Source organism: Mytilus galloprovincialis, chromosome 9 (assembly GCF_965363235.1).
Source record: "Mytilus galloprovincialis chromosome 9, xbMytGall1.hap1.1, whole genome shotgun sequence".
Classification (NCBI taxonomy): Eukaryota; Metazoa; Mollusca; class Bivalvia; order Mytilida; family Mytilidae; genus Mytilus; species Mytilus galloprovincialis.
In genome coordinates, this window is record NC_134846.1 from 14117066 (window position 1) to 14133019 (window position 15954).

Consider the following 15954-nt stretch of genomic DNA (forward strand, 5'->3'; position numbering starts at 1 on the left):
TTGATTTATGAACATTTTATATTATGATTAAGTAGTAAAATCACAAAAATACTGAACTTCGAGGAAAATTCAATCGGAAAGTCCTTAATCACATGGCAAAAACAAATGACAAAACACATCAAACGAATGGACAACATCTGTCATATTCCTGGCTTGGTACAGGCATTTTCAAATGTAGAAAATGGTGGATTGAACCTGGTTTTATAGGGCTAAACCTCTCACTTGTATGACAGTCGCATCAAATTTAAAAACCCTTTTATCTTGTAATTTACTTGTATGTATCCTATATCTTTCAATTTTATAATTACTTTTTTCAGATTACTGAATCATAAAGGATGGCGGTTAATATTCCTGGATTGATCTCGGTCATTCTTTTCTATGTCCTAATTCTACTTGTGGGATTATGGGCAGCGAGGAAAAAGAAGAAAACTTCAGGGGAGAACACTCTAGAGAGTGAAGATGTCATGTTGGCTGGCAGAAATATTGGTTTACTCGTAGGCTCTTTTACAATGACAGGTGAGTGGGTGTGACAGTGTGACCTACTTGTGGTTTTTGTTGAGCCTCTGACTTTTGTCCCAAAAAAGCTTAACATATGGATCAATCCAACGTCAGAGGCATTAGCTAACTTCTAAAAAGCTTTATATTTTAAAAGGTGTAAGACCTGGATGCTTCATACTTTGTAAATAGATGCCTCAGGTAACAAAGTTTCTATCTGTCACATATCCATTGTCCTTGACCTCATTTTCATGGTTCAGTGACTATAAAAAACATTTTTTGTAATGATAATTTCTCTCTTATTATGAGTAATAGGATAACTATATTTGGTATGTGCAAACCTTGCAAGGTCCTCCCTCATTCCTGACTGACAGTTTTAACTGGACCTCGACCTCATTTCATGGATCAGTGAACAAGGTTAAGTTTTGGTGGTCAAGTCCATATCTCAGATACTATAAGCAATAGTTGTAGTATATTTGGTGTATGGAAGGTCTGTAAGGTGAACATGTCCAACTGGTAGGTGTCATCTGATCTTGACCTTATTTTCATGGTTCAGTAGTTATAGTTAAGTTTTTGTGTTTTAGTCTGTTTTTTGTCGAGCCTGGGCTTGCGACTTTTGTTGCAGAAAGCTTGACATAGGGATAGTTATCGGGCGGCCGCGTATGCTAACTTCTTAAAAGCTTTATATTTTAGAAGGTAGAAGGCCTGGATACTTCATACTTTGTATATAAATGCCTCATGTTACGAAGTTTCCGTCAGTCAATGTCCAATGTCCTTGACCTCATTTTCATGGTTCAGTGACTACTTGAAAAAAAGTTAAGATGTTTTGTAATGTAAACATTTTCTCTTATTACAAGTAATAGGATAATATATTTGGTATGCGCGTTACCTTGCAAGGTCCTCATACCTGTCAGACAGTTTTCACTTGACCTCCAACTTGTTTCATGGATCAGTGAACAAGGTTAAGTTTTGGTGGTCAAGTCCATGTGTGGATGTGACTAAGTGACTGACTTGTGGGATCTTTCAAAATGGCAGGTGAGTGGATGTGACTCAGTGTCTGATTTGTTTGATCGGCAAGTGGGTGTGACTGTATAACTTTTCAAATCAATATTTGAGTGAATTACTTCTGACATTTTTTTTAAAGAGGGGTTCATGTAGTGTTTTTGAGGCAATGAACAAAATCAGTTGAAACAGGCTTCTTTTCCCAATATAAATGTCAAAGTTTGATTTTGTGAAAAATTACATTAAAATGTTAGCAGCCTCATGACCTCCCCTGATAAACTATATGATATGTTCAAAGATATTTCTCCATAACTGAAGTATAAATGGAAATTGATTTTTGAATACTTTGGAGTTGAGTTCATTGTATGTTTTCCCTCATATCTCTATGTAAATTCTCAATTCTATGTTAAGAGTTTGTGACACAAAATAATTGACAGTTGTATTGGATTTTGTATTCTTATTATGATCTGTGCAGAGCCTTGACTTTCTCATAAAGAGAATTGCAAATTTGAATTTAAATATCTGGTAAAATTGAAAAGGCATTTGTTCTCGAACCATGAATACTGTAAAAAAAGTGTTTTTTTAACATCAAAATTTGGCTCCCAAAAGCAACCATGAAGGTCATGAATTTGAAAATTTAATGGACACAGAGGAAATTGCTAAAACCAGGATCATCTGAACAATATGGATCCTTTGGGGAAAAAAATCATGATTTTCACTTTTAATAGATTTGCCAAATTTTACCTTAAATACCACAAAAAGTATCACACTTTCTTCTCTCTTTGAGGTAGGACAAGAGTATAAATCAGATAAATATGAAATCATATATATACATAATTTAAGCAAGTTGAGGTTCTCTCTGGATGTAGTGTTATTCCTTATTTAAGCATCAAGGGTATAGCATATTTCAGAAATGGCATCAAAATAAATTCTCAAAAACCAGATATATGAATTATAGTTTACTTCTTGTATAAATTCACCTTAAACCATGATGATGTTTTGTGTATTTGCATGAACTAATGGTACTTGTTCATGATGATGTTTTGTGTATTTGCATGAACTAATGGTACTTGTTCATGATGATGTTTTGTGTATTTGCATGAACTAATGGTACTTGTTCATGATGATGTTTTGTGTATTTGAATGAACTAATGGTACTTGTTCATGATGATGTTTTGTGTATTTGCATGAACTAATGGTACTTGTTCATGATGATGTTTTGTGTATTTGCATGAACTAATGGTACTTGTTCATGATGATGTTTTGTGTATTTGCATGAACTAATGGTACTTGTTCATGATGATGTTTTGTGTATTTGCATGAACTAATGGTTCTTGTTCATGATGATGTTTTGTGTATTTGCATGAACTAATGGTACTTGTTCATGATGATGTTTTGTGTTTTTGCATGAACTAATGGTTCTTGTTCATGATACATGTGCATTTCATTGGCAAAAATTACAGGCCATATATGTTTATGTAACTTAAGTGTTGTACCATCCAAAAGATAGCTATAAGTTTACATTCTAAACAAATTTTTTAAACACTATATTTTGGGTCCTAAAAGGGGTCTAATCGGGCCACTCCTTTAAAGAATTTGAATGTTAAGGCTATAGAATTGTTAAAGGAAAATAACCCCCAAAAAAATATTTCATTGATTTCAGCCAAACATTTAAAAAGTCATTGTTAAGACTGTTGTAGTTAATTTGTGGCTGAAACATTTCCTATGTTTAAGGAGAAGAAATATTTTTCTGGACTCCAGTTTAGTTGTAAACATTATGTAGAATACATTTTCCCACTACAGTAGTTGAGCCTTTGATAATTTTCCAATTGTCCTGGGTAATATAGTAATTGAAAAATTGTACAGACTCTTTAACCCTGAGACAGCAATAAATTGGTGTCATACGTATAAACTGTTAGCAGGATTGCAGATGTTTATACCATGTTCAGAATTGGCTAATCAAGTAACTTGTGAAGTCAGTTGGGAATCCTATTAGATTAGGTCTGTTATAATATCAGATTTTATTTGATACCATTCTGTGTACAGTGGAGATTGATATTGACAAGTTAGATATGTAAATCTTATCAATTTACTGTATAGTCTATGTCTATAAGATTATAGCATTCTATTCACTGAGTTCTTTTTATATATACACTGGTACTATTGAGTTACATGGATTTTATTAACTGATCTTACTTTTAATAGGTTTTCATTGACATAGGTTGTGTGAGAGTTATATCCCTTTGCAAGTTCAAAAATTCCTTCCTGAATAATCATTTTTTTAAGCATTGTACATGTTGTATATATTTCATTACTTGATTGTCCCCAGGAGCTATCATTCGTTCACATCATGTCCCCAAGGGCGTATTGCACATTCACATGTCTGACCCCTGGAACCTGTCATACATTCAGATAGCTGTCCCCAGGGAACTTATTGCACATTCACAGGCCTGTCCCTTGGAACCTTGTCAGAAGTTGTGAAAATATTCATACTTAGTATTACAGTGTAGAAGATCATCATATTCTTCCATTGCCTTTTTAATTAATTAAGCATATATGACACTGTTATGAGTTTTCATAGAATTTTAAACCTTTGAGAACTAACAGGAAAATGAACAATAAGTCAACATAACATTTTAATGCATAGGGTGTTAAATATCTTGCCTGAGTCTTTAAATTTTTCTTTCACAAGCACAATTCTGACCTTAAACGCGTAAGTGGGTTAGTTATTGCTCAAACTATCATGTTGGTACTTTGGTTAATGTACTCTGTAGTATTTAATGGTCCAGAAGTGTATTGACAGGCACATTAAGACATCACTAGATCTGTCTGTCACATGTTAAGTGCTATACAACAGTAAATGATACTTTTATCATTGATTGTGGAAAAAATTGCAAAGAATATTTAGAGTTTCTTATAGTCTTTAATGCAATCTACAAGAATGCTGACACTTTACAGGATTTTGTCCCCTTAATGTGGCTAAATGTTAGAAGTATGAGTAATACACAATGATACATGTTGAGATGTTTATTTAAGATTCCAATTCATGTCATTTAAGATATCATTTTTCTTGAAATGGAGAAAAGTTGTTAATTTGTTGAGTTTAAAAACCATGGCTCACTAAATCTGATATAGAATGCATCAATTGAAAATCTGTATTTTGTGTACTTATATTTGTTTACCACAATATCAAGAACTCAAGCATTTTATTCTGGTAACAATATTTATGTGCTCAAAAGTGGCATATTATGCACTCTTGGTGCAGCTGCTTATTTTAATCTCAATCGATCAGTAGATTACCAAAATGTTTGTTTAACTCAGATTTGTGCCTCCTTCCTGTTTAAGGGAAAGGTTTTAACCATGAAATTGAGACCACATCATTGAAAACTTAGTACACAGTAGTTTAAAATAGATGGATTTGTCCTAGATTATTTGGTTCGATCACTCAGCATTGAAATGTGATAGTGCAAGTGGGTGTGCTGTCCTATGAAAACATATTTTTGAGAAGAAATGAAAATATTTGGTCTTTCCAGACAACCAATGAGATATAATCACTCAACAAGATGAAGCTTAACGATACATCATCAAGAAAAGAAAAACTAAGAATAAAAAGGAAAAAAATTCAAGCCGACTATAAATTTTGGAATCAAAATTGGTATGTATTTTGTTTAACAAGTGTTTGTGTTGAAAATCAGTGATCATATATTTTTTTTAATTTTCAGCAACATGGGTGGGAGGAGGATTTATAAATGGCACAGCTGAAGTGATATATCAGAGTGGATTTGTCTGGTGTCAAGCTCCATTTGGATATGCTCTCAGTCTTGTATTTGGTAAGTTTATAATGTCTGGTGTCAAGCTCCATTTGGATATGCTCTCAGCCTTGTATTTGGTAAGTTTATATGACAATAAGTTTTTTACATGCCATTCAAAGGTTTATAGATGCCATATATAACAAGTTTGTGGACTATTATTGACTTCTGTGAATTTATTATTATTCGTTTGCAGTGATATTGTTTGCCACAAATTACAGCCGAAATTCGGCTTTTTCCCCTAGAGAAAATTCCCAACTACTAAAAAAAATGGCTTAAAATTCCTCCCAAAAAGTTTAACATTTTCCCCAAACAGTGATGGCATTGATAGTAATGTTTGTAAATATCGTATTCATGTTATTATTTTGATATTAGAAAGCACTTTTGACAATGTTTGAGATCCGGTTTTCTGATGAGAATCATCATTGTGTTTGTAACACATGTGGGTTTCAATGCATTAAGTACCATCATTGCTTCTGTTTCTTTCCCCTCTCCGAAAAGTACCTTTCAGGTTGAAAATGTCTGACAACCAAAATATACATGAAAGAACAGTACAAAAAAGACAGCAAAGGTCAGCAAAAAATCGAAGATGTGTTTAGAATAAAATATACAAATTTCCCAATTTCATTAAAAATTATGCATTTTCCCAATAAAAAACGGTAGAGGTAGTTTTGAAAAAAGACAACAATATCACTGGTTTGGTACAAACTTTCATTGATTTCGTGGACACAAGTGAACCATGAATCCAAAAGTTCAACAAAATACAATTTTTCTATATCTAAATATATGTAGACTCTGGCAAAACCAAGAAATCAAATATCAACGAAATTGCAAGTTTACAACAAACAACGAAAATTGGTATACACTAAAATAAATGAATCCACAGAATCTGTCACAGACAAACATGGATATGTTTCAGTTGTCATATAAACCACAGTCCAATCCTCTTTTCATCGATTCTGACATCACTACATGAGAGTTCTACATTGAATTTGTACTTTAACCTTGAGCAAAACAACAGACATTGCTTTTCGTTGCCTTTGAGTTTAATTCTTGGTAGTGGTATTATTAATTAAAAACCAATATTTGTATATATTTAAATCTGTTGAGTTCCAAAAAAGTATTGAAACAATTCTTTTGTCTGATATTAAATTAGTGGATTAATCTGCATCCAGTGTTCGTAAATTGTTGTCGAATTACCTTTTAAAACTATTCTATATCAATGATTCATTTGTTTGTTCTTTTCAACTACTTTCTAACAGGTGGTTTATTCTTTGCCAAAAAAATGAGAAATGAAGGATATGTAACCATGTTAGATCCATTCCAACAAAAGTATGGTGAGAGGATGGGAGGATTATTGTACCTGCCAGCATTGTTAGGAGAGGTCTTCTGGTCAGCTGCTATATTAGGAGCATTAGGTATGTATTAGTCTGTGCATCTGTTTATTTGTTCATCCGTTCATTTGTTCATCCGTTCATTTGTTCATCCGTTCGCTTGTTCGTCCGTCTGTACGGTACTTCTGCTACAGGTTAAGTTTTTGGTCAAGGTAGTTTTTGATGAAGTTGAAGTCCCATCAACTTGAAACTTGGTACACATGTTCCCAATGATATGATCTTTCTAATTCTAATGCCAAATTTAAGTTTTGAACCCAATTTCATCGTCCACTGAATATAGAAAATGATAATACGAGTGGGACATCTGTTTACAACGGACCCATTCTTGTTATTACATTGTATTGCAGGTTTTTTTCTTCATGAAAATAAGAATAGATGCAAGTGAAATTTTCTGTGCTTTATGGAGGTAAATTCTTTCAAAGGTTTTCTTTTCAAAAGTCAGTTATTTTATACCAACCATGTGTTGCATCAGCCATCCAAACTTGATGCATAATCTTTCAAAAAGTTGTTCCCCAAGAAAAGAGGAGGGTAATTTTCAATTTAAAAGTTCTAGTTTTTTAAGGGTAGCAAGATTTAATGTTTAGATCGAATTAAATGACGCTTTATATTCTGAATATTTCCAGATATAGGCTGTCAAAATTGCAACAACAACAAAATATAATTTTAAAAACAGTTGTAAGATGTAACTCTTGAAAACCTCAAAGCTGTCCAAACATGTTGTCCTGTTCCATGCTAGAGACTAATTATTGTTGTTCACTATTTCAAGTACTACTTCCAGTAAGGATTCTCAATTTATAATTAGTAAGACAACAATTTAAAAAAAATCAATATACACTTAATATACTTTTATTTGTTTTGTGTCATTTTAGGAGCCACATTATCTGTTATCATAGATCTGGACACCAAATCCTCCATTGTGATCTCATCATGTATAGCTATATTTTATACTTTGTTCGGAGGACTATACTCTGTGGCCTATACAGATGTAGTCCAACTTTTCTGTATATTTATTGGACTAGTAAGTATACTTGCACCACATCTTCCTATATCTATATATTTAGAGGACTGTACAATGAGCGTATGCATAACACCTTTAAGCTGAGTTACAAGTTAGCAAACTCAGCTTATAATACTGTGAATTCACTAATATGCCTTGGATTATATTTTTCGTGGATTTCGTGGGTACAGGAGAACCACAAATTTAAATATTCATCAAATTACAAATTTTCTAAAAGTATGTATGCAGCAGTCTGCACCAAAAACTTTTTCAACTACTAGTCCGAAGACCAATATTCGGACATTTTTGTTATTGGGCCAAACAAAGTTTTGCAAAAACTTACTAGTCCTAATCAAATTTGACTAGTCTGTGGCATCGGACTAGTGGCTAACCGTGCAGACTGATGCAGACATTGCCAAAACCACGAAATTAAATATCCACGAATATGCAAGTTTTCCTCAATCCACGAAAATTGGTATCTACAAAAAATAAATCCACAGTATAATGAAAGTTGTGCAGGTATCACCCATTAAGTTTGTAGACAAAATCTATTAATACAATATTGTCACCATTACATCTTTTAATAACACCTCATGAAATGAAAAACAACCCTTTTGAGTTTGATTGATGCCACTAAGTCAAAGGTAAAAGTCATAGCTATTGATAAAATGATTTTTGAAGCAACATTTTGGTTTTCAGTTGATATCTTTTGAGTGTATGCCTATATATCAAACCACATTTGATAACAGCCAATGGAAAAAATCTCAATAGGTCATTGAGTAAGGTCAAAGTATCTATAAATAATTTTTGTTTTTGAAATTTTGGAAAGGCTTTATGTCTGGACAATATCTTTTGAATTTGTGCTTATATCCTTTGGGGTGAAAGTCGTCTATTGATACTAAATCAAAGGTCAAGGTCTCATTATGCCCAAATTTGCTCCAAGCCTTATTTGAAATTATGTTGCTTTTTGGATGTTTATTGATGAGTTTTAGATCTGTTTTGATTGTCTGTATAAAGTATTTTGGTGTTTCTGTCTAATTAAGCCACATATCTTTTTTTTTTTAAAAACGGTCAAGCTGTAAGTGATAATTTATAATAAATCAATACGTAGAAAAAAAGAAAATGTCCTCTCATTGTAAACATTTCACCTTATAATTTATCACCACTATGTACCAAGGAAAAAACTTTTCTGTTTATGATGAACATGGTGAAAGTATTATAGTTTTTTTCAGTGGTTAACAATTCCATTTGCTATGGCAAACGAAGCTACCACCAATATTGGTTTTAATGCAACAACAAAGTGGGTGAAAGACTTGGATCCAAAGTACACTGGCAGCTATATAGACAGTTATTTGCTGTTGATATTTGGTGGTATACCTTGGCAGGTATAGTAACTTTAAATGTAGATTGATGTATTATCCTTTGAGACATTTTAATTTACCAGATTGGTCGAAAGAGTTTCCTGATAGATTTTATCTAAACTTGGTCAATGCTTTTTTTCATGATTAATCTATTTTATGAGTTATTACATTTGATCTGAAGAATGATTGTAATGTTACATGTACATTTCCTTCTGACGTGCTTCATCTAACCATGACCTCATTTTTATTTTATACTCCTTTTGGGCTCATGAGTTTGAGTTTGATGAAACTGTCAGTTTAAGTAATAAGTACATTACATTTAGCCTATGACCTATAGAGAAAAAGAAAGTATGTGGGGTATCCATCTATGATACAAAATCAGAACATGTAGAGCAAAAAAAAGCTAAGGAACAGCACTTTTATTTCTGTTCTTCATCATTCCGGGTTGGCATATCTGTCTGAATTCATCTGACCTTAACCTTATTTTTTATGGTCTAATGATAAATGTAAAGATTTATTATAATGTGGTTTATGTAACTTTTGAATATAACATTGATTAATCTGTGTTTTTACAGGTATATTTCCAGAGAGTTTTATCAGCAAAGACTGCTGCCAATGCCCAGATTCTATCCTTTGTTGCTGCTGTAGGATGTATCGTCATGGCTGTACCAGCAGTACTGATTGGTGCTATAGCAACAGAAACAGGTGACTTTTTCGTATTTACTTAATGTTCAAACAACATGTTAAAAGCCTGAAAAACACATTGGAAATAAGAAAACTGTTCAAAATGGGAAAAACAAAAATTTAGTATGTTTGATGGTTTGTTAGTGTTTAAAAGGCTTTCAGTTACTTGGGAAGTAATGGAGAAATATCACATCTTAGCAACATAAATATCTACAGTAAAAACAAGTCATATTCAATTATTGTTGTTGCTGCAATTACAGTTGCGGTATAGAATCACTGAAAAATTGTGATTTTTGCATGAGTTTTTATTACTATGGTTTAAACTTAGAGCTAATTACTATTAAGACTATAATGCAGATAATAATTGATCATTAGTTTTTTTTTAATCAAGGGGCTTCCTTGTCAAAGAGCATCTATTTTTTTTGTCAAATTTTACTTGTTGAAAAAAATGTGCCTGTTGAAGAAAAAAATCCTTTGACATTGTTAAAATTTTAATCGACCTCTGTTATGCTTACATTGTAGACTGGAATATGACAGATTATGTACAGGTTGAAGGACACAGTCCAGTGTTTAAGGACGATGAGGTTAAATTAATTCTACCATTAGTATTGCAATATCTTTGTCCAGTGTGGGTATCATTCTTTGGTTTGGGAGCTGTGTCTGCTGCAGTTATGTCCTCTGCTGATTCTTCCATTCTGTCTGCTAGTGCCATGTTTGCCAGGAACATTTACAAGTGTGTGTTCAGACAAAAGGTAATATTTTAAAGTACATCTTATGTCCTAATAGACCAAAAGTCATTGGAGAAGAGAAAAGTTGTTAATCAACCAGTAAATCAAACATTTTCAATTGTTGGTTGTCAATTTTCTTTACATAATTTTTTTTATCAATTTAATTTTGATGTGGTTTTTTTCTCTCTTAGAAAAATGTATTTTACAAGGTTTTAAGAGTCCCCTGTGTGGCATGTTGCAAAGAACATAGACAAACTGGTTGTCTATCCATCTGTACTTCATTGCACTATAATGGTTTATGTCCGCAATGACTCTTGACAAATTAAAATATCAGTGCCAATCAATTATTTTTAGAAGAGTTGTGTTCCTTGGAAATATTAGTTATATGGAATATTGCATTGTAGAGGCTCTTTTGTGTAGTTTTTTTTGCCAGATTTTTATCAATGGTTATATCAGTAATCTTTTGGACAATTTAAAAAATCAGTGTCGAAAAATATTTAAAAAGAGTTATGCCCCTTGGAAATATTAGTTGCATTTGCTCGCTAGCATTCATTTCTGTAAAATATTTATAGAAATAATTAAAGAAGAAAAAAAAATGTATTCCCCTGGGACAGATCAATTATGTGCAATACAGGTGACATTGAAACTCTGTTCTTTTATTATTACTGTTATAAGCAATATTTTAAGAGTAGTTTCCAACTAAAATGAAATAGCTATAGAAAAAGAAAATTTAATATTTGTTGTTATGCCTGCCCTTAATATGTAGCTCTTTAGCAATCTCTTATTTCACTGATTTCTGTAATTTTCTTATTTCAGGCATCAGAGAGGGAGATAATATGGGTTATGAGATTTGGAATATTTGGTGTTGGTGCTTTGGCCACCGCTATGGCTATTGAGGTAGACTCTATCTACGACCTATGGTTCCTATGTTCAGACTTAGTCTATGTTATATTGTTTCCACAGCTAGTATCCGTGGTTTATTTGAAAGGAACTAACACCTATGGATCTCTGGCTGGATTTATCTTAGGATTATTTTTCCGCATCGCTGGAGGTGAAGAAAGTATGAATATTTCTCCAATAATTAAATACCCTTGGTACGATGAAGTGGAAAAAAAGCAGTTATTTCCCTTCAAAACTTTAAGTATGATCATGTCGTTTGTGTCTATTATAGCAGTTTCTTATCCACTTAAATATTTATTTGAGAGTGGAATGATACATCGTCGCTTTGATGTATTTATGTGTATTGTAAACACTCCTGAAGAAACATTATCATTAGCCGATAAAGGACCTTCAGAATTAACAGCCATTACACCAACGATAGAAAGTCGTGGACAAATAAATCCAGCACTTAAGATCTCAAGAGAAGATTTACATAAAGTTAATGGAACATTATCTGCTGATGAACGATCTCTATTACATCCTAAAACTGAACAAGTAGATGATGATTAAAGGGAGACAAATAGGATGATTAAAGGGAGACAAATAGATTTTCCAATTTATATTATTTAACCAATGTTTCAAAAATATTAAAACTCAGTACTCAAATACAACCATACTACAACTTTAGTGTAATTTACGTTTAGATGAAATTTAACTGCTGGGATTCAGATTAGGTTTTTATGCCCCACCTACAATAGTAGAGGGGCATTATATTTTCTGGTCTGTGGGTCCATTCATCTTTTTGTCCATTTGTTTGTCCCTCTTCAGGTTAAAGTTTTTGGTCAAGGTCGTTTTTTATGAAGTTGAAGTCCAATCAACTTAAAACTAAGTACACATGTTCCCTATGATATGATCTTACTAATTTGAATGCCAAATTAGAATTTTTACCCAAATTTCATGGTCCACTGAACATAGAAAATGATAGCGTGAGTGGGGCATTCGTGTACTATGGACACATTCTTGTTATACTTACCCTAATCTGGGCTCCACTTAAAATATGTGAACGCTCTCTAGATGTCAATTTGTCAGCCTTTCCGTCACTATTTAATGTGAGCATAACCAATAGTTAATCATACTTTTTGTAATCTTTTGTATAATGCCAAAAGAATATGTTCATAATTTTCTCTTCTTTTAAGATTATTTTTGTAGTCAGAGTTAAAAAAAAACGAATCATGTGGTATGCATTCCAGTGTATATATTGAAACCATTTTGTTTTGTTTTACACTTTAGAATATATTATTTTACACAACATTTAATTCATTTTTGTTGATATGTCAGATGATTATTTAAAAATAAAGTCTTTCATGTTGAACAGTTTATTTGCATGTCATCAATTATTCCTTTAGCTTGTCTGTCATATGTTGTTTTGTTTCATTCCAATATGCTATTTAAAAAAAAATCATTATCCACCAAACTCATTACCTAACTTAGCCTGAACGACTTCAGAACCAACCATGATATCTATCATACCATGTTATACAATGTAGTACACACTAATCGTTTGGTTAAACATTAATTATCCATTTACTTGGATTTCAAGCTGAATGTAACCAAGATAAATTTAAAAGCTTTTTCAGACCTATTCCACTGTCATTTGTTTTTTGGAGGGATATATGTAAAAGACCAGTGTTTTTCTTTTCTAGTTAGGCATTTAAGATGGATATAAACCTGATAATTTATTCAAATATTTCCAAAGTTTAGTGCAACTGCGCTTATATTTCCTTAGATCTTATAATGTGCAATATATATATATGGAATTTTGACATATTTACATAGATTTATAATTTCATTTTGTTAGAGGGGCATTATCAACAATCTTGATATTGGTTGTTGGCAATCAGTTTGGTTCAACTTTGTGAAAATGTGCTTAAAACAATGCTCATGTATTATTGGCTTGCAAGTCAATAATTCAACATTATCAGGAATAGTCATTTCATTCACTGATTCAGCAAAAAAAAAATCATTGTGATTTTGGTAAAACACTTATTTACATACATTTTTAATCTATAACTTGAAATCAAACAGACCAAGAAAAATCATCTTAATCCAATAGCAGGTGCAGTTTTTAAAGATCATCTCACTAAATATATAATTAGATGGATTAAAGTTTTAATAGCACAAAATGCTAATACATTATAATGAGTCTGTGCATCATGAATTGTTTCCTTTGGACATTTTTAACTTTAATATACATTTTAGTATGTTATAACATGTATAAATCAAATAAAAGAAATTTGGGTCAAATGGGTGAATTGCAGCTAATGCCCCTTCAAAAATGTACTGATTTCTATTAGAAAAGCCATCACTTATACATGAGGAGTGGAGTGAAGTGGTGACTGAAATCAAATCATATTATTAAGAAATTTAGTTATTACTATTTTGTTCTGTTTTTTTACTTTATGTATTACATTTGTAAAAAGTTGTTAGAATTTTGACTTTTGTTACAATAAAGTGAATAGATTTTTCATTGAATTATTGAATAATAAAGTGTTACATTGTGAAATAATGTTCAGTAACAGGTTAGAATCAAAGCCCTGCGAAAAGCCACGGTAAAAAAAATGCCAATTGTTTTCAGGCCATACAGTAACCTATAGATTTTAACCTATTATGTCATTTGGTCTCAGATGGAGAGTAGTCTCATAATCAATCATACGACATCTTTTTATTTTTATCTATAGATCAGTTGTATTGGCTCCTCATCCTAGAGTTAAAATATATGAGTGCTTATTGTTGAAGGCCATACAGTTACCTATAGGTGCTAACGCCCACATCATTTAGACTCTGGTGGATATTTGTGTCATTGGCAATCATACCACATCTTTTTATTTTTATCAATAGATCAGTTTTATTGGCTCCTCATCCTAGAGTTAAAAGATATGTGTGCTTATTGTTGAAGGACATACAGTTAGCATTTAGACTCTGGTGGATATTTGTGTCATTGGCAATCATACCACATCTTTTTATTTTTATAAATGAATAGGAATGTACTCCTCTTTAATCTATGACATTATGTTGGGCTGGATTTTGAATGTGCTACCTCACAATACAAGAGAATGTAGAAGTGGTCAAAGAACCCTGAACCTCACCCCTAATTTTTCCACTGACAACCCTAACACATAAGCCTGGTCTTCTTTTTCAATTATTTTTGTGTATTGTAGAAAAATTAGATTTTTCATGGATATTTGATTTCATGGTTTTGCTAAAATCTCAAAACAAGCTTATATAGATATAGGAAGATGTGGTGTGAGTGCCAATGAGACAACTCTCCATCCAAAACAAGCTTATAGAATGTTTGACCTTTGTTGAACTTCACACAAATAATATGGAATCTACAATTTGTGCTTACTTGGTAAGCAGAAAATATTTAAAGTGTTAAGTTTAACCACGATTGCAATAGAACCATCAACCTTGTTTATGAGGCATGCATACTATCACAAGATGATGGAGCCCGAGACTAGCTATAGACTCATCCAAATAAAGTTTAACAAAAAGGCAAATGGGAGACAAAAGATTGCAACAATAAATGAGGAATGGGACACATATGATGCTCCCGCTTGCATACAACATTATAAAGAGACGTAACTCAAGAACAGTAAAAGTGGCACTATTCAAATTTGTATTTGATCTGCGTTTTGTGGTAATAAGCATTGTGTATAAATTTCATAATTTTTGGTTGAGGCAAACTTAAGTTAGAGAACAATAAATGGAGAATGCGTCCATGAGACAGATGATGCCTGCTCTTACATAATTATCATATAGTTATAAAGGAACATAACTGAAGAACAGTTAAAGTAACATTACCCAATTTTGTACTTGATCTGAGTTTTGTGGTAATAAGTATTGTGTATAAGTTTCATAACATTTGGTTGAGGCAAACTTAAGTGACAGAAGAGAAACCAACTTTGAGACGTATATAACTCAGAATCATATCCTTGAAAACTCGACTGGTTATGATTTTAACAGGTGTTTGGCAATGTTGATGAATTAGTGATTGTAATCTGGTCAAGAATGCATAATTAAATTAGAAACAAAAACAATGAGGGTAAAATTAACCTGGTCATAAGCTACAAATATGAACTTGATCTATAACTTGTCATGATAAAACAAAACACCAAATATCAAATCAATATCTACAAGCAGGAAGAAAAAATGTGTTGAAAACTGATTTGCCGGACTAAGGATGGACAGACAGACGAACAGAGTGCAAACCTAAAGTCCCCTTCGACTTCATCAGTATGGGACAAATAATGAATGAAAAACCAACAAGTGAAACTGCGAGCTACTGCTCACTGATGATACCCCCGCCGCAAGTGGATAATATTAATAGTGTAAAAATATGCAAGTGTTCGGTAAACAGGAAGTTGTCGAGTGATTAATCTGAAAACGCATCACACGGTATAGCTGACTTATAAAAATCCTGAAACCAATCAGAAATCCTTGTATTGTAGTTCCTGAGAAAAATGTGACGAAAATTTTTAACTTGGTTATCATGTGTAAAATCATACAAGTGTTCGGTAAACAGGAAGTAGTCGAGTGATGAATCTG

General features: G+C 32.4%; 1 protein-coding gene across 3 annotated transcripts in view; it reads left to right on the plus strand.

Annotated features, from left to right (window-relative positions):
• Nucleotides 1-11927, plus strand: part of LOC143044472 (high-affinity choline transporter 1-like) — a 33276-nt gene extending 21349 nt beyond the window's left edge. For 2 of the 3 annotated variants that reach the window (XM_076216511.1, XM_076216512.1), the window contains 8 exons: nucleotides 318-516; nucleotides 5220-5327; nucleotides 6569-6724; nucleotides 7570-7718; nucleotides 8930-9082; nucleotides 9634-9763; nucleotides 10265-10494; nucleotides 11287-11927. In XM_076216511.1, coding sequence (XP_076072626.1) covers nucleotides 336-516; nucleotides 5220-5327; nucleotides 6569-6724; nucleotides 7570-7718; nucleotides 8930-9082; nucleotides 9634-9763; nucleotides 10265-10494; nucleotides 11287-11919 — 1740 coding nt within the window. In that variant the 5' untranslated portion in view covers nucleotides 318-335 and the 3' untranslated portion in view covers nucleotides 11920-11927. The other variant, XM_076216513.1, reaches the window with a different exon arrangement.
• Nucleotides 11928-15954: the final 4027 nt, after the last annotated feature.